Source organism: Argentina anserina, chromosome 5 (assembly GCF_933775445.1).
Source record: "Argentina anserina chromosome 5, drPotAnse1.1, whole genome shotgun sequence".
Taxonomy (NCBI): domain Eukaryota; kingdom Viridiplantae; phylum Streptophyta; class Magnoliopsida; order Rosales; family Rosaceae; genus Argentina; species Argentina anserina.
This window is the reverse complement of record NC_065876.1, coordinates 13,918,559-13,941,565: the sequence shown is the minus strand read 5'-3', so window position 1 is coordinate 13,941,565 and position 23,007 is coordinate 13,918,559. Positions and strand designations below refer to the sequence as shown.

The 23,007-nt window shown below is 39.4% G+C and overlaps 3 protein-coding genes across 3 annotated transcripts; 1 reads left to right on the top strand and 2 right to left on the bottom strand.

Annotated features, from left to right (window-relative positions):
- Positions 1-3,082: 3,082 nt before the first annotated feature.
- On the bottom strand, positions 3,083-8,635 carry LOC126796096 (disease resistance protein RPV1-like). Its single transcript, XM_050522858.1, has 4 exons — positions 8,093-8,635; positions 4,981-7,690; positions 4,244-4,316; positions 3,083-3,505 (listed from the first exon to the last, which is right to left on the bottom strand). The coding sequence occupies exons 1-3, from the start codon at positions 8,593-8,595 to the stop codon at positions 4,305-4,307; spliced, it is 3,225 nt and encodes a 1,074-aa protein (XP_050378815.1). The 5' UTR covers positions 8,596-8,635; the 3' UTR covers positions 3,083-3,505; positions 4,244-4,304.
- A 6,456-nt stretch (positions 8,636-15,091) lies between these two features.
- Positions 15,092-19,358, top strand: LOC126796097 (putative disease resistance RPP13-like protein 1). Its single transcript, XM_050522860.1, has 2 exons — positions 15,092-18,022; positions 18,965-19,358. The coding sequence occupies exon 1, from the start codon at positions 15,163-15,165 to the stop codon at positions 18,013-18,015; it is 2,853 nt and encodes a 950-aa protein (XP_050378817.1). The 5' UTR covers positions 15,092-15,162; the 3' UTR covers positions 18,016-18,022; positions 18,965-19,358.
- Positions 19,359-19,948: 590 nt separating this feature from the next.
- Positions 19,949-22,931, bottom strand: LOC126796099 (vacuolar-processing enzyme-like). The gene is made up of 9 exons (XM_050522862.1): positions 22,709-22,931; positions 22,346-22,510; positions 21,907-22,063; positions 21,675-21,760; positions 21,335-21,534; positions 20,902-20,950; positions 20,605-20,808; positions 20,291-20,488; positions 19,949-20,150 (listed from the first exon to the last, which is right to left on the bottom strand). Exons 1-9 carry the CDS (start codon positions 22,919-22,921, stop codon positions 20,019-20,021), a joined length of 1,404 nt encoding a protein of 467 aa, XP_050378819.1. The 5' UTR covers positions 22,922-22,931; the 3' UTR covers positions 19,949-20,018.
- Positions 22,932-23,007: the final 76 nt, after the last annotated feature.

Sequence of the window (23,007 nt, the reverse complement as noted above, 5' to 3'; positions counted from 1 at the left end):
TGAAAAATGAAGAGTAGGAGGAGGAGATCACAACCGTACCTTCAGCTTGTTCAGAACCGGCCGGAAACCATCGCAATCGCCGCTGCAATCGCTGCCGCAACGTCTTGGATCGAGGTGAGAAGATCGGAGCTGCTGCAGCTTGATTCGTGACCCCGAGCTCCTGCAACGCCAATGACGTCAAAATCGATCGGAGCCGTCACCATCGGTCGACTCGTCGTGGCCTGGTGGTTCCAACGACACAGGCAATGTCGTGCACTGTGGTTGGTGGAGGGAGATCGCCAGTGAGAGGAGAGGGAAGGAGAGAGGGTCGGGGAGAGGAGAGAAGAGGGTTGCAGGGTGAGAGAGAGAGAAATGACCCGGTTTCCAATTTTGGAAACTAGGGTTTCCCAAACTTCCCTTTTATACTCTTTTTCAATTTCGGAAACTAACTTCCGTTGATAATAACTTCAACATACGACGTCCGATTAGAATGCGTGATGTGTCCACGAACTCGTATCGACGAGCTCTACAACTTCCGTGAATGAAGTTTTCAGAGACGAGCGACAAAATAAAAGTCAACTCTCAAGTCACAAAGACGTAACGTTTTTCCAATTTAAATCTCCGAAGACAGTTTCGTTTCGTTTGACATTATCGATTAAAGCGTAAAAATGCGATTTATTCAATTTCCAAGTTTAATAATTTCCAAGAATTCATACAATTTGAACCCAAAAATTCGGGGTATTACACCCTTAAGCAGCAAAAAAAATTTGAGCGAATTGCTCTGCCTGATGTAGACACATGTGACTCTCTTTTATGGCCGCACTCCTCCTCAAGAATTATGACAGCAAAAGAAGCTTTTGTTTTCTTCTCAAATCATGGTGAGCATAAAAAATGGGGTAAAGTGATCTGGAGTAAAGCAATTCAACCCCGCAAAACTCTTATTGGTTGGAAGGCTCTTCATGGGCGTTTACTAATTGATGATGTTTTACAACGGTGAGGTTTTTCACTTCTATTTCGTTGCTCTTTTTGTGGAAGTCATGTGGAATCAGGTACACATCTTCTTTTGCATTGTTATGAAATTGTGGCTTTATGGAATGAGTTTGCCTTCTATTTTCTCATTCATTCTCACCTTGGGGTACCCTTGATGAAGTGTTTAATGGTGTTGGTGTTTCAACGTTCCCAAAACCTAAACGTCGACTTTGGTTTCTAGTCTCCTGCAATCTAATTTGGTTTATTTGAATCACTAGGAATCTTGTGCGTTTTGAAGGTAAGATTTTTAATGTGTTGGAAGCCCAACGTCATCTTTTGGAATGGTTCAGAGAGTCTGATCTGCATTCTTTTCATTCTTACAAGAAACATCACGATATGTCTATTTTTTCTATTCTTGGTATCTCACAACTGTCTATCAATGCTACTAGCTTCATCACGTCCTTTAATTAAGAGTTTCTTGGCTGAGTGCTATTTGCTATGAGTTTTTTATATCTATGGTTTTGCATGAGTGGGTGTACAAATGCCCGATTGAGCTTTTATTTATCCTCTTTGTTTGAGTTTATCAAATATAGGAAGCCATGTTATTTTGTCCTCCTCATTTGTTAGTTTGATTTTAATAAATTAAAGACAGTTTACCTCTATTAAAATTTAAAAAAAAAGTTCTTGGCCGGTTGGGCACGTGAAAATGCGCGCACGACCACCGGTTTATGATAATGAAACGGTGTGTCAGTCTTTGGAGCCTTACCAGGAAATAGAATGGATTCAAGACATAAAATGGGAATAAAGATCAAAATATGAGAGGCAGATGAAAAAGAAGAACCCTAGCGTGTGTATGAAATGCATTGTTTCCATCAATATATGTGAATTATTTAAAAAGCTTCCTATTGATAGATCTTAATCTCAGTACAATACATACGTACATTGATCATACTATTGTTGTGCCACGAAATAAGGTTTCCAAGAGAGAAATACAAAACCGTAGACACTGCTTATGTACTCAGTCTAGGGTTACGATTGACAGCTTCTTCTATTCTTAATTTGCTGGGTGTCGACTCTTACTTCTTTTTCTTTTTTCGATTTTTCATTCCTGATCCCTGGGCATGATCTTGGTATGATTAACTCGTATTAATGATACTACGTTAATCTTGCTGATTAAAGTTTATGGTTCCACTCTTAGTTATCCTCTCTAAGATTAACAATGGACTGTTGAAATCTTTTTAGGTTATATACCTACCTGAAGATGAGTGAACCATATCCTAGCTAAGAAACTTAATTTGCTAGCTAGCTAGTGTACATGAAAGAGTTGTTAGAGACTGAAGAGGTTCGTAAGAAATCTTTATATATATATATATATATATATATATATATATATCGTCACAAGCAAAAGCATGATATGTCTGATAAGTGATCACTAATAGCAATGATAAGCCTTATAATTATTAATTAGAAGCTAGCAGTGCATAACATAGTTGGAAATAGTGGAAACTCTCGACTTTGGTCCCCGCCCCCCGGATAGTAATTACGACTGTTGGGAATTTGGGATATACAATTTAATCCAATTATTGACTTCTAATAAAAAGGGCCAACAATTGTAGTTTAACTTTTGAGAATCTACACTTAAGTTGTCGGTATCTGTTTCTCTAAAAATCTACTGGCCGGTTGATGAGCGGTCAAGTTGTTAATATAATTGCATTATTGCAATTCTAAACATTAATGCAGTATTACATGATTTACATCGACTTATCTAAGTTGATTTCACTATCAACTTGACCAAGTTGTTATCTCAAAAGGATACATCCTTGGAACATACGAACTATTAATCGGTGAAACTTGTAGAAAATTGGTACAATTGTTTGGCGCAGTAAAATTTTGGTTCTAGAAGGAAATGATATCAGATTAACTTGTCATATTTTAGGCGTTGGAACTCTAATGTCGTTAAATGAAGGATGGTGCACTCTGCACATACCATTGAAATCTTCGAATATCAAATCTACATGTTTTTTTTGGAGGATGATGTGAGCGGCTCAATACTCTGGAATGAGAATTACTGAGTTCCAATGGTCTGACTTTGGAAAATCAATCAGAATAGGCTCCTTTTATTGAGCATTTCAAGAAGTTTTCGTACATAAAGACAAGACATTAATAGTGATATTTCTTTAGGCATGTCTTCCGTACAAAAACTCGATGAAAAGACACGAACCACTAGAACTTCTGTGCAAGGATGCACAACTCATGCTATGTGTATATAATAATTACATCGAGAGAACAAGTAATGCCTGGAGAGGACTACAGGAGAATTTATCCTAAACTTCCGAGTTCGGATCAACTGTTTATCAGAGATTCTTATGTCAACCTTATTGGTACTATCTCAATGACATCAAACAAATATTATACATCGAACGAAACAGTTTTTTCCAGATTTTCTACCAAATATCTTGCTCTTTATTGCAGCAAATCTCAGCTCACCGCCGGTATCGCCAACGAAGGCGTATGTTGACAAGTGGATAGACATCTTGAGCAATATTTTTTCATGAACCTATCAACAAATTATATCAAGCCAAGAAAAGAACAAACCGATTAATGTCATAGTTTGATCAATCCAGTGCACGAGTCAAATTCCAAAATGATATACATCACTTGTATGAACTGGTAAAGAGGCTCATAATGCAAACCAATTAATTTTTAAACCTAAATTTGGTGTTGCTAATTGATCAACATGCATGTGGTATAACCCAAATTCATTCTAAGGTACTGGTTTTATCACGAAAGAATGTATGATTTGAGACACTGACGAGCAAGATTTCAATAAATGCAGTATTTCGTATTTATTGCTCATTTTCCATCAGCAGACGCATCACAGCTATTAAGATAAAAAAATTCCATTAAAATAAATTCATGAAACACTAAATAATACCCATGCATATGGAAGTCCACAATCGATGATTTTGCAGGAAAATTTTTGGTGATGCTTATCTATTCAAATTCAATCAAGATACTGCTCACGTTCGTCCTAATTTGTTCAAACTCACACAATGATACCAAACAATTAAATGCGCAGTGTAAAAGTTATTAGATTGCTTCCTTTTTTTTTTGAATGGATTAGATTGCTGTTTAATTGAGTTGGACTGATTGGGTTTTTGATAAAGCTTCATTGATAATGACAGCAACATACTTAATATATTCAAAAACAGCGTCTCTCATGTCATAAGCAAAGTAAAGATGGAAAAGGAAACCTAACAACCTATTTTAAGGAGAAGGAAAAGAGACACATTACCTTCTCTACTAATCGTTGGAGCAGTCTCTTCAGAGACACATGATGCCAGTTTACCCTTCTGCTAGAACTTGATCTGAAACAACACAAACCAATGAAACAGTAAGCATTTTGTATCTTGATACTCTGGGACAGATTGTGCACCTTCTCGTTTTTTGGTAACACTCCACAGTCTTATTGAAAAGTAGGCTGTCGAGTGTTACCAAAAAGAAGTGAAAAGGCCAATCCAATTATTACAATTTTTTATCGATGAATATAAGTTAAGTGTACTAAGGCTTTTAGCAAGGAGTAAATACACGAAAACTCATGACATAATCATCCTATCCTATCCGATTCAAAACAAGTAAAAGCAAAGACTATCAGATACGACTAAATGTAATAGGCTTCGCATTTTGTGTAGCTCCCAGGTAAAAGAGGAGACATGCTATTTCTGACCTCCTCCAGCTCAAAAAAGAGAGGAGACATGCAAGAATATTCAAAGAATGGAAGAGATTTTAAAGATGTTACTCCAAAAAGATCAAAATACAGCAGAGTAGGAATAAATAAAAAATTTAGTCAATCTATCATCAGAGTTCCACCAACTAATCTTGCATAAATACTTCTGGAACATTATTAAGCAATAAACAAATCAAAGAACTTTCTCCTTATTTCTTCATCGATCAGAGCATACAAAACCAATATATTTTTATTCATGAGAACTGAAAAAGATTATAATGTACCATGGTTCCATTTTTACTTACCTCTTCTTCATCAAGCCATATGCTACGATGCTTCTTGCTCCATTCTTCACCATCCCCCTCATGGAACCATTCTTTGATTCGAGGGCAATCTACAATCATCAACGATTGAAGGGAATCTGGTAGTTGATCACTGGGCTGAAGCTTTGGACAGCTCCTAAATTCCAATTGCTTGAGTGAAAAAATGCTTGAGAGTGACGGAAGTGTTTCAAGTTCTGGGCAAGAGTCCACTGTGAGCTTAAGTAGAGATGGCAAGTCACCTGTCTGAAGCTCCTTCCACTCTTTCAGTTTGAGCATGATGTCAATTTCTAGTCTCTCAAGCTTTGGAAATGCAGGGAAAGCTTGATCATTAGATTGGCCATTCCGGAAAAATTGATGATTAATTTCTGTCACCTCATTCATCTCCATAATGGAAAGCACTTTAAGCGCTGGTAATTGCCCCATGGATGGGATAAGTGTACAATTTTTGCATCTATAGAGGGTAACAGCAACAAGGACAGCAAAAGATGGACTACTAATCCAAGTTGGAAGTTTTGATCCACCAAAGTATTGTATTTGTAGCTCTTTAAGGCCACCATGGGGTTCAAGCCATTCAAGGATTTCTTCTTGTTCCTCTTTGTTTGTAGATAACAGATGACTCCACCGGAGCTCCAACCTATCGAGAAATTTCTTCTGAACCAAAGAAGCTTCCACGACCTCTTCCACGTTCATCACGTTTTCAAGCCTTGAAATGCAGAGTGCTCCTTTGAGGTCATTTAAATTCTTCAACTGTCCAATATGGCACCCTTCGTCTTTATCAATAAGAAATGCTGACAGTGTCTGAAGGTGAGTCAAGTTCCCCAAGTTTGTAGGCAAGGAATCCAGTTGCCGCATGATATCAAGTTCAATATGGCGTAGCTTGGTTAGCTTCTCCAGATCCTTTGGTAGCTGATCAAATTGTACACAACCTCGAAGCTTTAAGGTTTGTAAATTATGAAGGTAAGTTACTGATTCAGGCAACCGTGTAATGGGTGTGTAAGAGACATCAAGATATCGTAACTCTTTGACATTTCGAATGGAGCTTGGCAATTCAGAAATATGTGTTCCACGCAACTTCAATGTTCTCAATAACTTTAAGCTCCAAAAGAAATTACGAGGAACATGTGTAATGGAAGATCCACTATCCGAGAGAAAAAGCAGAGTGCGCAGTTTGTTCAGTTTTTCAACAACCCCAAAACATATACCATCAATGTCCTTGCTCGTTAAAGATAAATGTCGTGTAGTTGCAGAGGCTCCATTAAGATTTGCATCCACGGCTCTAAGATAATCAAGCTCAGAAGCTGTGTACCCTGAATCAAAAACCATTTCCCTGGCTCTCAAATCATTAGCCGGGGAAAGTGTGTTCTCTGAAACAGAAATCACATCCAGGGTTTCAAAAATACTATCAGCCAAAGAAATTATCTTTTCTGAACTAGAAGGTTCATCCACCGCTTTTAATTCATCCTCAGCCTGAGAAGCTGTGTCTTGTGAGATAGACTCTGGATCCACTGCTCTGAAAGAATCATCTCGACATTCTATGTTTTCTGAAACAGAAACCGGATCCATGCCTTTGGAATAATGATCCCGAGAAGTTTTGTTTTTCACAACATCAGCCTTGTCAGTATTAAGCTCGTACAGGTTGTTGGAATTGCATGTCACCGAGGAGACCAAATCAAAATCAACTCTAAAATCACTTCTTGAGAGCAAAAAATAACCTTCGTTCTCCAAGTCACTGAAATATGAAATGCCAGTATCCTCCATCCTCTCTGCATACTTGTCCACGATAAAGCCTTCAGCAATCCACAATTGAACCAACTCATCTTTTCTGAATTCATAACCTGTTGGAAAGAGGGAATAACAATACAGCAATAACTCTTCCAAAATTCTAGCTTGCTTGATTGCAATACCTCTCAGCGCCTGTTGCCACATCTCTATGCCTTCTCCATTAAGTTTATTACCTACAGCCATGAGATACAGTGGCAAACCCCCAACATAAGAGACCACAGTTCTTGAATGTTCAGAATATTTTTTATCAGGAGAACACTTCCCAAAGGCATGCCAGCTGAAGAGCTCATTTGCTTCCTCTTTGTTCATTGATCGTGGCAAATATGTTGTATTCACTTTAAGCTGCTTTAGCAAACCATCCTCTCTTGTTATTACTACAATTCTACTTCCAGAACCAAACCTATCACGGTTTATGGCTAATTGATCTAGTTGTTTACTATCATCTATGTCATCAATCATGACTAGCATCCTTCTTTCCCTTTTCACCTGCTGGACCCCTGCAGAAACAACTCCTACGTCTATCTTTGTTTCCAAGACATCATGAAGTTGTTCCTGCAAACTAATCAGACCATTCGGTTCTTTTATAATGCCCCTCACATTGACAAGAAAACATGCACCATCAAAGCACTTATGATATTGGTTATACATAGCTTTGGCAATCGTTGTTTTTCCAAGTCCTGAGACCCCAAAAATTCCAACCATTCGTACCTTGTCTGACCCAAAATTCAGATGACGAACCAAATCATCCACTCGAGACTTAATTCCAACAGGAAATCTGGCTACAGTCACTTCTGGATCAACTAACTGTCTATCATCAACTTCTGGCGACTCAGCATGGAATTCTGGGTTCGGCTCCGCCAACTGTTTAGAAATTGTCTTTACAATCTCCCTGATGACCTCCGCATCACTCCTGGAATTATAATTCAAACAGTAATACTTTATGGTTCGACAAATAGTGAAGGAATTATTAGAGTGGTTTTGTACCCTTGAAATTCACTATGAAAACTCGGTAGCAATATGCTTCAGCAAAAAGAACAAAAAATATAACAACTCTTAACACATTGGCTTGCAGTACTAAAGTGTCAAAGAGAAGCACAGATCAGACTAAACCCCTCAGTGTAGTAGCTCTCTAAAAGCATGATGGAACTCTAGGTTCTAGTCCAGGCAGCTTAATTAGATCAGTTACTATATCTGGCAATACATATACATAAGTTGTTCAAGTGAGCGAGATCAAAGAACTTAAATTGAGGAACTAATCTGTGTTTGAAAGTGACAAATAGATCATTCATGCGGCAAGCAGATGAGTAATTACCCGTAGTTGAGAACATTCCAGCCCGACAAACTCGCAGCTTCCTTTAGAGCCCTTCTCCACATATCTATTTCCTCCCGACTTGACCTGCCCCTCACTTCGTGTTCAGCAAATGCTTTTGCAAAACTACCCTTTTGGTATCTCACATCTGAAGGCTCGACATGATAGAATACTGGAAGTACCATCAGGCCATACGTTGATCTACACTCCATGATCTTCGCCAGCTCCAACAAACACCATTCGGAACTTGCAAAGTTCTCGGAAAACACGACGATATAGATCTTCGATCTTTCTATTGTTTTCAGCAGACCGCCTAAAACGTCTCCCTTACCTAATTGCTCAGTATAAAAATAGACGCGGACTCCAGCATGTTTCAATGCCTGGTAGAGATGGGATGTGAAGCTACGGCGTGTATCTTTACCTCTGAAGCTCAAGAAGACATCGTGCTCCCATGTTGGTTCCGATGACGGAGGAAATGGTACACCGGTTCCGCTGCTGGTGGCCATGGTTCCGGGACTGGATCTGAGGCTAATTGGGCTCGGCCAACTTGATGTTTCCAAAGGCAAATCATAAAAACAAGGGGTATTTAGATATACACCCAAAATGTTTGACCTTTTTCAGAATAAACCCACTATTTCAAATTATACCCAAACCTATTTATTAGGTTGAATTTTAATTTTTAAAAATATATATTTAACTTAGTAAACAGTACCCTGTTTTGCAAGAATTTACGAACCATGCTAAAGACCCAAAACAAAACAATCGATATCACGTGTGATTGAAACTACGTTTCGAACTCCTTCATAACCCAAGAATCATGAATCTGCATGATTCTAGCTATGTATTTCTTATCTCCTTCATTAGTCAAATCATATAATCAATACAACGGTTTCAATTTCAGCATCCTCAACTTTAATTCTCTATATCCGGCGGTTTTTTTTTTGGTATAAATGGATGGCTCAATCGGAGGGTGGTGGTGGGTGGCATTGAGGCATCGGCTTGTTTTATTTCTGCTTATTCCAGTATGTAATATTGTCTACCTGTTTTATTTGTTTATTCCGGTATGTAACTCTCTACTCGTGGGTTTGAGAGGAGGTGTGTCCGGTGTGGTAGGAAGGAGGTACGTATTGGAGAGGGAGTGTTGGATGTGGAGGTTTTAATTTCAGGTTGGATTTTCCTTTGTGTTAGGTAGGAATTGCTTATTTGATGTTTTTCCGTTCTGATGGGATTTGTATATGTGGTAGGAGGGAGTTGGCTATTACGTAGAAAGTGTTGGGTCTTATGGGTGTAATTTCTGGTTGGGTAGGGTGTTCTACCTATCTGATAGTATTTGTCTGTGGGATAGGAATGAGGTGCCTATTCGATAGAGGGGGTTTGTTAATACTAAAAGTTTAGAGTTCACTTCAATTTCCCGAACTGAAGGATCTCTGTTTATTCTATACTAACGATGATGTTTTACAGAGTTTATTATAGACATTTTAATTAACGCTCTATCATTTTTGTTTTTGTTTCAGAATGAAATAATTGTGTATGATTGAATGATATGGGGGCCTATATATAGGCATTACAAAACCACAATCCCGTAGGATTCGGAGTCCTAATCTATTACAGAGATGCTAATATATCTCCTAACAGGAAACCTATTAGGCTAAGACACACACAAGGGTAGAATAGTAATTCTCCCGGAACACTCCCCCTTGTGTCGCATGCCTAGGTTGCATGGTGCACATATCGTTGCCTCGGTAAAAACCTTGTCAAGCAAAATAAAAATCTCTTGGGTAAAAAAAAAAGCTTGATCGAAGGGAAAAAAAGTACAACGCACCGTCTACATTTGATAGAATCATGTGAGCTAGACTCCCCCTGAAGTCTACGAAATAACTCCCCCTGATTAGTGCCATAATCATGGAGTACAAAGAACAACGTACACAACGTTCATTACATGCTTCTCAAACGTAGTCTTGGGATAATGATTAATCATTAATCTAGCCACACATCCTTAGATCATACATGCTATACTTAGCCAAACTTAGATCTTAGGAAACAAGATTGCATAACAACTCAAAACAAGAGTTTGCAATGAAAATCAGATTCTCGGGTAAAATGACCTTCACTTACTTAAACGGCCATAACTTCTTCGTTAAAATAGGTATCAGTGAACCGTAAAATGTTCTGAAAATTAGACACCCGTGGCTTTCCAGTGACATAAGGTTAACAACCTTATCCGATCAGAGCAGTTCACAATGCTCTGTCGAAGTTGTCTGACTTGCAAATTTCCGGATAGGACTGTCATACTTTGCTAAAACGGCCATAACTCACTCAATATGATAGCTATGAATGAATGGTTGGTGTCCCTGGAAAGTCGACACTTAGGCCTTTCCAATGGTATCAATTTCATCATATTTCATCAAGCGAGCTGTCTTGTAGGTCTCGTTGAAGTTGACCTACAAAACTAGACAGATTCTGATTTGTCACATTTAATGTGTCTTTCGCAAAAAGAATGGGGGAATGGACCAATGAAGGACTGAATTTGGTCCGAAGCGGAACCGTACGTATCCTTTACACTACCAGTGTTGACTGCTACACCAAGGGTACGTTGATGTTGCTGGAGCTGTTGGCGGCGTTGCTGTGGATAGGATTTGTGTTGGTTCACTAAGTGTAGAACTAAACCCATGTCAATGGAGCAATGCAAGTTCAATGACGATGCATAGGCGCATAGGTAATCACGTCATAATGAAAGCAATAGTGTCCCAACAACACTAACATGTATGAATGTATAGCTCATTGAATCTCTTCATCATCTATACTTAGACGGAATAGAGAATCAAGAATTAGCTTTCATATGAACACATATGGGTATGAGTTCTTGCAACTGATTGTACTACGTTCTCTCGAACGTCGCAATCTGATTACATAAGCTCTCCGTGGTCTAAAGGCATTTAAAGTCCCTCAGGCACTCTCATATCTGCGTCAAGATCCCTTTACAGATATTCTATGACCACTATCATATGCTGCAAATCAGTTTTCATGGACACTACTACTGATCAAGTAGCAGAAAGAAATTATGTCCATAACGAGAGAATATAACTCATCGTAGTCAATACTAGGATAATGAGACAATCTTTGCGCCATAAGTCCTACATATATCGCATGACTTCATCTTTCTCATTACACTTACGAACAACGACCAACATAACAAGTCTAGTTCAACCTGTATTGATTCTTTCCACTTCGGTCAAGTTGCTCATCGTTGATGCTTTACAATGGAATAAGAGCATAAGCGAATACATCATTAATCATGGTAGATCAATCTATTAAACACACGCGCGCTATATACGATCAATTCGTGAGATTTCTATTCTTCTCTAACATCAACAAAAGGAGTCTGTAGCGTCCCACAGAAACTTAGTTGATACACATGTTTAGAGAATATCTCTTGATGATGGGCGAAATACTTGTGCCTACGCACTTCGCTTCTTTCTGGTTTTGATTCCAGAGAATAATGGTCTCCCCCTCATCTAGGCAGGAGCCAAGACCGAAGCTATGACCCTTACTAGTCCATCTTTGCGTTTGCCGCCCTTGTTTTGTGGTGCAATACCATGGGCGCCGACAACACCACAGCTTACGATGGGGCCATCACCGGCTTCCTTCCCACTGTCAGGGATTGTGCCAACAATGCTAGGACCAGGTCATATGAAATTCTCTCATATTCTGAGAGTTCCAACCTTACCGGCACATCACATCATTTATGTGCGATCTCGTCACTTTCGCAATATCGGTAAAGTCATTGAGCATCGAATCTTTGACTTTCTGGAGGTAGATAATGCGTTGCACATTTGCTCACTTTGAGTAGTGCGGGATCTTAATGAGACATAGTACCACACCACGTCAATTCCTGGCGTGAAAACCGGAATGAGAGCATTCCATATCTCCTCCTAACGACAGGAAGTATGTCTCATCAAAGTGACCGTCTGCTAATATTGCAGGATAGAGATCCACGGTTGTAGATTGGAAATAGCGGTTAAGTGTTGGTGATTCATAAATCATAACCAACCAGAATACTTAATCGTTTCAAGTAGACCCATTGAGATAACTACAATAGAGGCACATAAACAATTTTAACCAAATAGGCCTTAGTGAAAAGAACATTGGGACCGTATCCAGTGACCATCTGGTACGCACTAAACTCTTGGCAAGTTGTGGGTCTGAAACGAATAAGTGTCGCTGCATGCAACATCATTACATATCCCCATGCAAAAATCGGCAGGTTAGTACCCATAACCAAGTCCGGGCTCTGCTAGATCATGCAGTGAATGAACATGAGGAATAATATGTTCAACGACGATCCCAGTAGATAAGCAAAACGAAATCATCAAAGTCGTGGAGGTGAACTCTCCAACGATATCTAATCAAATAGATTTGAGAGGATGGGAAGGGTGGTGATCCCTTAGGATGATGATCAAGCTAAAAACTTTAGCGAATGTAGCGTTTCTTGTGGAAAGCAAAGCGACGTGTGACCAACGCGTCGATGCTCTTAACCTATGCCATAAAAATACCGAAAAGTGTCTGCATTCGGTTGGATAGGGTCCACTAATGTCACCTTAAATACTTTGTAAGAATGGAATGTTCTCAGTTTGAGCCTTAGAAAATAAGGACTTCCTTGAAATCTAGCAAAAGAACAAGCTTTGCAAAATGAGCGATAGACATCAGAGAGTGTCATGGAGGCATTAGAAAACACGGGAGGCATCACAAGCTCCTATGAAGGAGGGGATGCTGCCACCGATGGCCTTAATTCCATGGAGCCGCCGAAAGAGGCAGGCTCGGCCTCACCGTGCATGTCACGGATAGGCACGGCCTCACCGTGTGGAGCATGGGTGAGGTGGTCCTCCAATCGCTTCGTGAACATGAAAAATAGATGATCATGTGAATTTCAAAGAACTCGAATCATCATATCTGGTTCAAAATGACCAAAAAAAATGATCATGTCAAAACCGAGAAGACAGTAAAACCGAACCCATGATTCAAAGAATCTTGAGTTACATAAAACTACTGCTGCAGGCAAGCAAAACTATGTCTGCAGGCTAACAAAGCTACTGTCGAAGCTTGAAAAAGATATTGTCAATGAAATCTGACAGATTTATTCCTCTCCATTCTGAACACAAATATCAAGATGAAAATCCATCATTGGCATGTATGGCCTTTAAAACTTAGCAAGACAAGAAGATATATAACACAATCTCCGCACGAGATCCGTAAAACAACTACCTGCGCCGTAGGACAGTGTGGGTGGTGACGCAATTAGCAAGATACTCGATTTCACGGCGGGACATTCTCAAAATGAAGATTAAGAGAGTCAACGACGCGGTGAACTTCTCTACACAATACGCCATAGGATATTGTAAGAGAGGGGATTGAAACAAATGGCAATTCCATCGAATGTATCACATGGCAATAGAACTACATTCTTCAACTCAAGAGTCGGAAAAACATGGTATTGGAGCAGTTGAATACCAAACAATTTGGGTGGTAAAACCCATCCAATTGGTGTGGGTGGTCACCAATAATAATAAACCCATCCCTCTATAGTCTCATCGGCGTTATAAGAAAGGCCGGAATTAAGACAAGAAGAAGGCTAATAGCGCCCGATATAATATATATATGTTCAAAAGCAGCAACTTTAAGAAAAACATACTTGTTGGTCTGCCAAATAGACCGCATATAATTAAATTGCACTGCAAATCGATCGTCATACATGAAGTTGCTTGATGAATTCCTTTTCGATCTTCATCCGATGACATAAAATCTTGGGAGGATACGATCAAAATCGTATGTAGATGACAAAAGTATCATCCATCTCGGCATGAATGTCATCACTATAGTACGACGAGCAATGATTTTACCTATATGAGCATGTGAAATATCGTTAGAAATAAAAACGTGCCAATGAACATTTAAATAATGAAATAGGAAAAAGGAAAAGGAAAAGAAAATATAATATGAAGCCCAAAGGGCTATTGTGCTCGATAGGCCATATGCCCAAAAGGGTAGAGAAGACGGGAGTAGCTTCTCTTGAGCAAAGAGTTTGCTTGTGCGGGAGGATCAATTTTGAATCCTCTGATGCGGGGTCTTGCGGGGCAAAAATATGTTTTTACGGAGCGAATGCGGAAGAGACCCTGCGGGGCTGCGTGCAGGGGCAGCTGGGGGGTCACAGGGACTGCAGCGCAGGATCTGCGTGCGGGGCTGCAGGGGGGTCGCAGGGGCTGCATGGCATAATCTGTGTGCGTGCCTGCGTGCAGAGGCAGCGGGGTTGCAGGAGCTGCGATGCGGGGCTGCGTGCGGGGCTGCAGAGGTAGCAGCGGGGGGGGGGGGGGGGGGGGGGTGGGGGCTGCAGTGACGGCGAGCAGGGGCTGCGCCGACGAGAAGATGTCGGAGGCCGGACACGACGACGGCCGGCGGTGGAGAAATAGAAAAAATTTCTAGGGCTCTAAAAGTTCAGGATTTTAGGGTAAAGTGCGTGATAACGTGATCTATTACAGAGATGCTAATCTATCTCCTAACATGAAACATATTAGGCTAAGACACACACAAGGGTAGAATAGTAATTCTCCCGGAACAGTTTTGACTTTTTCATATAATTTTGTCATTTTTTTCCAAGCATATAACTCCTCTAAAGTATAGGTGTGTTAGTTTCCTTTAAAAAAGACTTTCCATTAACTTTACGTACGTTTCTCTAACTTGATTGAACCTGTTAATTGATTTAGGGAGATATTTTTCGTTGTCATTGACAACTATATTTAGGGAGACAATTTTCTTTTTTAATTAAAAGGGAAAAAACGTAAACTGGAACAAATAAATTGAATATATCAAATGATAGAAAAAACTCTTTAAGGAATGTTGTTCTATGTTTTGGGTGTAGATTAAAAAAAGAAAGGGTGTGGGTGTATTTGAAAAGTGGGCTTGAAAATTGGGTGTATCTGTAATTTTTCCTAAAAACAATAAGCTTTTCTCTGGTTCGTCAACCACCGTAAACATTTCCATGGCCAATTAAGCTTTTCTTAACTTGCCATATTTTCATCATGCCGATTGTCGAAATACTGTCTCTAGTACTGGGGACCGGCATCACGTCGGCATTCCTGCCTGACGTTGCTAAGAAACTCGTTCAAGTCGGTCGGAAGCTGAGATCACGAGACCCGGAGATCAACCTAAAGGTCCAACAGCTGGAAAGAAGACTGCTGAAACTCCAATCCCATGTCGACGATGCCGACAACCAGGCTTCAATCTCCAATGCCTATCAGATCATAATCGAAGATTTCAAGAATGTTCTTCTGGATGCAGATGATCTGCTGGATAAGACTCTTCTGGAATATGAGAGGATATACTCTCAGCAACTGAGGCCAGCCAAGTTGGACAAGGATTTGAAAGCCTTTGAGGGAAAGCTCGGGAAAGAGGTCGGAGCGATGGTGGATCAGGTGAATGGTTTAGCTCTCGAAATGGAGGGTTACACTATCTCCGAACTAAGCCAACCCAGGCCTGCTCATACATTTTCAGCTCCTCCTCCTCAGAGTCACAGAGGTTCTATGGTTGATGAGCGCTCTGTAGTTGGGAGGACAAAGGATAGGCTGCAAGTCCTGGAGTTGGTGTCTAAGCAGAGGGACAAGACAGCAGTTTCTGTGGTTTCAATAGTGGGTTTGGTTGGGATTGGGAAGACAACACTTGCGCAGCTGGGTTTCAATGACCAAGAGGTTGTTAAGGAGTTTGGGGCCAAAAGAATGTGGTGGGTCAGTGTTGGTTTCGGCGATGATGTGCTCAAGATCACCAAGTCCATATGTGAAGCCACTACGAAGACAGTTCCGGATCCCAGCATTGCGCAGTTGTCGACTCTCGACTCTGTTCAGCTCAAATTGAAGGAGACTGTAGGGGAAAAGGACAAGTTTTTGCTCGTGCTAGATGGCATGTGTGATGAGAATCCCATTAATTGGGATGCCTTGACATTGCCATTTAGATTTGCAGCACCCGGGAGCGTAATTGTGGTAACTACTCGGAGCCATGTTGTTTCATCCATTGTTGCTGATCATAGCAGTACATATTGCTTGGGTGGTTTGTCAGATAAACATTGTCTTGATATTATCAATAAAAGCTTGATGAAATCAAGTCTTAGTGAGGAGAGTGGGGTAAACATAGCAGAGAAGTGTAAAGGTGTTCCATTGGTGGCGAAGTTGATCGGGAGTGTCATGCGTCTCAAATCGAAAGAGATGGAGTTGGATGAGATTCTAAGATGTGAGCTGTGGAATTTGGCAGAAGATAAGAATCTGATCTATCCAGTGCTAAAACGAAGTTATGATCATTTGCCAGCTTATCTGAAGAGATGTTTTGCGTATTCTTCTCTTCTGCCTCGCAATCGTCCCTTCCAAAGGGATGATTTGATCCAACTATGGGCAGCTGAAGGCTTCATTCAAGCCCGAGGAACAAGAAGAATTGAAGATATTGGAATAGAGTACTTCGATGAGTTGTGCTCAAGGTCCTTTTTTCAAGTTTCATCAGAGAAACCCTGTGAAGGAAAGTATGAAATGCATGGCTTCATTCATGACTTGGCGAAAATAGTTTCAACCAACTTATGCTTTTCTTCTGAGGATACAAGGCCACAAGTCTTGCCCATATCGACAAATATCCGGCATTCCTCGATTTGTCATGAACAAGTTGAATCAGGTCTGTTCGAAGAGTTTTACAGGTATGAGAAGTTAAGGACTTTTATGTTGCTCTCTAAGTACCCACACAAGCTTTTAAGTGTTCCTGTTGATTTCTTTCGGAAGTTTCCATGCTTAAGAGTGTTAAATTTGAGTGGTACTCGCATCTCTAAATTGTCTGGAGATATTAAAATGTTGAGACATCTTCGTCACCTCAATGTTAGCGGTACCTTGATAATAAAGTTCCCACAGGAGATAGATCAATTAAATGGGTTAGAGAGACTCAATGTCAAAAATTGTTCCAACCTTGAGGAGCTGCCTGAGAACTTAAACAAGTTGATCAAGCTACGGCACATGGACCTTGAGAAACTTGGTAAAGTCAATTCCATGCCTGTTGATGTTGGGAAGTTGACTAGTCTTGAAACCCTCACTGTTTTTGTAGTGGGAAGTGAACGGGGTAAAACAATAGAGGAGCTAAAAGAGATGAGATGCCTCCGTGGATCAATTTGCATTAAAAAGCTTGAGAAGGTGAAAACTATCCAAGAAGCTAAGGCTGCTAAGTTACAAGAAAAGCAATACTTGGAGGAATTGGAGCTGCGATGGGAAGCTAATAGATCCAACACAGTCGATCAAGCAGTTCTTGAGGGCCTCGAACCTCATCCAAGCGTGCTAAAGTTACAAATTATAGGTTACTGTGGTTCAAAATTTCCAGATTGGATGAGTAACCCTTTGTTTTGCAAGCTTGTGACCATGAATCTAAGAAAGTGCGGATCTTGTACACTCCTCCCTTCACTAGGGGGACTTCATCTTCTCAAACATCTTGTCATTGAAGAAATGAAAAGTTTGGTAACTGTGGATAGTCCGTTTTTTCAATCAGATGGTGGGCAAGAGGGTTTTCCATCTTTGGAAACTCTAAAGTTTAGTGAAATGCCTGCATTGCGTACTTGGGGAGGAATGGAAGCATCTGACATGCCTCGCCTTAGAAAGCTTACCATTATAGCTTGCAAGGAATTTCGCAACCTACCTCCATTGTACTACTTAGCTGCTCTTGAGGAGTTAGAAATCGATGGTTGCCCTAAGCTTCAATCATTTCCGGGGAGAGGACTACCAAGATCACTCAAAAGGTTGATCATTTCAGAAAGTGAGATATTGAAGCAAAAGTACTGTAGGGTGAATAAAGGTGATTGGGGTATGATTAGAGGGGTTAGCCACATAGAAACCGAGGATGGGAGAATTCAACCGTAATGTTCAGGTATTGGACATTAGACTGTTAACACAAAACTCATTGTTTTATTTTAGAATTTATATGATTTTAATTTCCGGTTTGTCTACTTCAGCATGAATGCGTATCATTTTGCCTAATATCAATTGGTTCTCATTTTGATCTGCTTCTTAAAACGTGAATCAACTTCTGTTTGAAGTTTCAACTAGTGTTGAATATAGGGACGGCAGGGCTTGAATTTGCTGCCTGCAGGCCTTCAAAGGGATTTTTTCTTTGTTGGCTCTACTAGTGATGTTTTAAACGCTTTGAGTTGTCTAAAGTAGTATAATTAGTTTAATGTTGCTGTAAAGTTTGACAGATCTGTCAAGTGCCTCACACTTTCAGTGATGGTCTTCTTTCTCTGATACTTCACATTTTCTGTATGTATGCAAGTTAATTTGCAAGAATTAACTACGGAATGGCCAAGCTAATCATTTGCAAGTTAATCATTTCATTTCATTTCATCTTAAGTCGGAATAATCTTTGAAGAAAGTTGTAACGATTGAAAAGTTTCTATCATTGCATTATACTACGGAATGGCCAAGGTGAGGGTGATCCCTATTTTATGTTTGTTTTTGTGTAAAGTGTGAACTGGTATAGCATGAGAATAATCAGCCTTCATATAGTTGCTCATTTTCTTTATGGATTGCATAATAGATGTACAGCCTGAAGTTTCTGACATTTGGAGTCTCAATTTAGTCTTGTAGAGCTGGCCTTCTTGTATGATTTTTTGTTTTTTGTTATTGAAATCATAAATTTACTGTTGACTCATTTTTCAATGGTATCTATAAATTTGATACTCAGATCTCTCCCTTTTTCTTGTTTGGTTGTTGTTACAAGGTTTCCCAGAATGACTCAGTTGATAACTAATCATCATATGGTTCCAAGTACTTTCCTTCTGATTTATAATGAGATTTGTTTCGTTGTGTCTAGGTTGTAAGAGAACCATCAGACAGGATCTTTATAATAATGTTGCATCAACGCTTGGTTTGGGAAGCATGAGGCTCAGACACTTGCAAAAGAAGTTCAGATGAACCCATGTTGGCAATGCGCAGAACTGCAGATTGATGTGTATTGCATCTCTTCAATGGCTTTGAAGTTTCTCCATAATTTATGATGGTTGTGCTTTCAAAAAACAGGTGTTTCATTTCATTCCGGATATCTGTCTTCCATTAATAAGTGTCATGAATATTTTCTGTTATGTTATTTCTATTTTGTGGTTGTAATGTTTGTGTCATTGGTCTTGTTGAACTACAAATGGTATTACTTCTGTACCCCTTTATTACGATTATCATAATAATAGACAAATCCATGATTCTTATTTTTACTCCCCAAGGATTTTTGGCATCTTCGTGACTCATATAGGCATATAGCAGCCTCATTATCGCATGCACTCACTCATAAATTTAGGAAAGCAGCAAACACAACACTTGCACTAAGGATCTTCGAAGCTGCAGGCAAATTTCAAAAGTGATCTACAGTCGAGAGTTAATTAAGATCGAAATTTTATTGCAAATAAATTACCCCGATAAACGTTTTCATGTTTTTCTTTTACTCTTTTTGAAAGGAACTTTTCAAGAGGAGCCGAGATTTCAAATCATTCCCTCACATTTCAATTTTATTTCATGTAACTAAACGTGTCACTAGTAATTTGTAACAAGAGCAATTATTGTAGTTTAAGTTGAGAATCTTTCCCATAAGTTGCCACTATCTGTTTCTCTAGAGAACTACTCGTTGCTGATTGGTCTAGTTGTGTAATATGATTGCAATTCCAAACATTCAAGTAATAGGTCTCTGTTCCAACATTAAACGTGTAAACATGTAAAATCGTTTAGGACATGAGAAGATTAATACTTGATATACATGATAACGAAAAAATAAAGATAGGTGGCATGGACGTGCGTTTGATTATTCTAGCTCATCATTTTATCATTTACATCCACATTTATTTCTTTCAAAGAAAAGAAGGGGGGAAAGAAAATGTAGTCTAGCAAGTTCGAGCTGCAGCAACAACCACTTGGTCCACGCTGACCCCAACATTGCACATGTTGGCAAACACTCCAGTGTGCTTCATCCCGTAATTTGTCAAAGATCCACAATGATTCTCGTAAGTTTTCACCTGTATGATTAAACAGTTGAAAGTTATATTAGACAAAATAGTTTGTCAGTCCATCTGATCAGAAACGATTCGAATATGTGGGTTAAACTTTCTGCATGCCTATTTAGTTGTCGATAATCAAATAGCAACTAAAGACTTACAAGCGTCTTAAAGCAATCCCAATCATCAACAAGAGCTTGGCCTCCGGGACGAACAAAGTTAACGTTACTCGAATATCCCAAAACAAGTTGTTCGATTTGTTTCATGTTGTTGTCAATGCGCTGCCTACTGGAAATTTCATCATCTAGAGCCTTTTTAGCTTCCTGCTTCAATCCAGAGCCAGCGGGTGCACGTTGGAACTGCATATATATGATTGAGTAGATAGATACTAATTAAATTCTCCAGCTAGCTAGAAGGTTAAACCTAATCAATGTTAAGAAATCTGAGATCGGGATGATTAATTAATAATCTAGACCTTGTGCCAAAGATGAAGAAGATCTCCATCGCGATTGTCAACAACTTCTAAGATTGCCTGTGCCGATTTGCTTTCGACGGAGGAAGAGTTATCATTTGCACCCAAGTAAAAGGATACTAAATCTGAGGTTTGATCCATATTTCCGAATTGTTGAACATGAGAACCTTCTTCTGTATTATTACGATTTAGTGTTCTCTCTTTAACCTACAATAAGCAGAACAATACTACCATTAGAATTGTTAATTCATGATATTGTCCCGGTGAACTAAAATGCAATATATCATCTCAGTTTTTTACCGATTGATACTGCTCTTGTAGAGACTCTTGGCGCAAATCCTGCAAGTCACTGCTCGTATTCGACAGACCGAAAGTTAATCACACATAGAACTATTTGGCCGTTAAATCTGTATTAGACTATTAGTTATTTGAAGAAGGGACACAACTAAAGCCTGAAAGTTGGAAGTGCCGGAAAAATGGGCGAGTGCAATGAGTTTGATGTGCTAGGGGTTATACCACAAAAGTGGACATAAGAAATTAAGATATATTATTTGTGTTAATTTCTTGTGCTGTGACCAATGCCGAACGTGAGATTGCTAGAGTAAATGGTTTCTTATTGTCATATCGTCGTTGATTAAGACTATCATTATGTGTAATTTTGGTTTAATTTATTTCTCCAGCTTAAAACGATATACTGTTCGAGTATATAATGAAACAAAACTTGACTACGTACCAGTCCTCCATCCAGGCAATACTATATAAATCACCCAAGCAAGTGTCAAATTCAGGAGGTGGGGGAGGAGACATTCCAGGGCAGTACGTTCCCCAACTACTCTCAGTTGAATTTGATGCTGTGGTTGCATAGATGCTTATATTTGTCGGCAGTAAACCCTCAAACATACTCCCGGATTCACAAGCTTCAAGGTAAAACACCTGACCAAGTATTTCAGTATCATAAGAAAAGTATTTAGTTTGGAAGCTCTATCAATCCTAGCCTGGAATAGAGTAAATTAATGTACATGCAGTAATCAACCAGCAACGTTGTTCATATAGTCATTATGTGATGTACACACCATGTTCTTATATGCATTAGCTTCATGCTTCTTTATCAGAACATCTACCAGATCATTGGCATAGACATAATCGCCTTCAGGCATTCCTGAAATAAAGAATGTATGATATGGTGTCAAAAAAGTATGTTTGAATTAATTTCATATACAATGAAAACCAATTTAAGGCAGTGGCTTCTCAGTTGTGTCATTCTGCACTCATAAATTAGTAAGTTCATCATGTCAAGCTACTAACCAATGAGCCCAGAGCCGCCATGGTCTGTGTAATAGATAAAGACATTATCGTTTGGCCCGCTGTTAAGGACCTTTCCACTACCCCCAGAGAGATTAGATTTATCTCCAAGAATTACAGCATAAAGATTAGCAGCAGTGGCATTCTCTCCTGCATAATCCTGCATATATATGATGACGTACAGTAAGTAAATTGTGCCCTAGTCTAATCCACCAATGTTATCTGAATTTAAAGGGTCGAAAAACCATGCAGATATGCTCTAGTGTGTTTTCAAACAATGTGTCCAAAACTTCTCGAAATGTTTCAGGCTTGAACTCACTTGACGATTTAATTAGATTAAAATTAAAAATAGTATCAACCTAGAACTTGGTACGCACTTTGCAACATGATCAAAGTAGTGTGCTAGTTTAGAACTGAGTTGACAATGGACTAGAGGACGTACCTTGGGAACTCCTTGGTAAACATCGCCACCGTCGGGCTTGTTGATGATGACACCAGGCCTTGGATTCGCAGGATTGTTTGCAATGTCATCGTACATGAAAACGATAATGTTTTCATCTTTCAGTCCACCTTTCTTCAAAATTTGATACGCATGACACACATCAGCCTGCAACAGATTAACAAAAATGTAGTCATATTATCAAGACATTATAAAAACAAAAGACTACGTGATGGCTACATTATGATGTTTGGCTATTTATTTTCACCCAGATTTCACTTGAATATCTACAGATGCATCATGCATGTAGTTTATACTAATTATTGAACTTATGGTATGCAACTATGCACTGGATCCATTATGTACCTGATGCCTATAGTTTCCATAACCCATAGACCCAGCAACAAGAACTGCCCATCTTGTTCCATTTGTGTCACTGTTCCTTGAACTCTTATCAACATGAATAATGAATTCCTCAGGAAATTCTTGTGGCATCAAATTAAGTGATTGGGCACTGCTCATACCAAAGATGGTAAGCAATAACAGAAAAACTCCACTTGAACAGTACTGCCCTCTCATTGTGACTCTCTCTTTTGGGAACTAATTATTGACCTTGAACTTCTATGTTCTAGCAGAAGTAGTGAGCTAATTTATATAAGTTCTGT

Excerpts from the sequence above, each read along its gene's own strand:
- LOC126796096 (XM_050522858.1), bottom strand. The coding sequence starts at position 8,595 with ATGGCCACCAGCAGCGGAACCGGTGTACCATTTCCTCCGTCATCGGAA. Across the intron at positions 7,691-8,092 it reads TGGAATGTTCTCAACTACGG|GAGTGATGCGGAGGTCATCA; the intron begins GTAATTACTCAT and ends TTATAATTCCAG.
- LOC126796097 (XM_050522860.1), top strand. The coding sequence starts at position 15,163 with ATGCCGATTGTCGAAATACTGTCTCTAGTACTGGGGACCGGCATCACG.
- LOC126796099 (XM_050522862.1), bottom strand. The coding sequence starts at position 22,921 with ATGAGAGGGCAGTACTGTTCAAGTGGAGTTTTTCTGTTATTGCTTACC. Across the intron at positions 22,511-22,708 it reads ATGGAAACTATAGGCATCAG|GCTGATGTGTGTCATGCGTA; the intron begins GTACATAATGGA and ends AATCTGTTGCAG. Across the intron at positions 20,951-21,334 it reads ATTGCCTGGATGGAGGACTG|TGACTTGCAGGATTTGCGCC; the intron begins GTACGTAGTCAA and ends GAATACGAGCAG.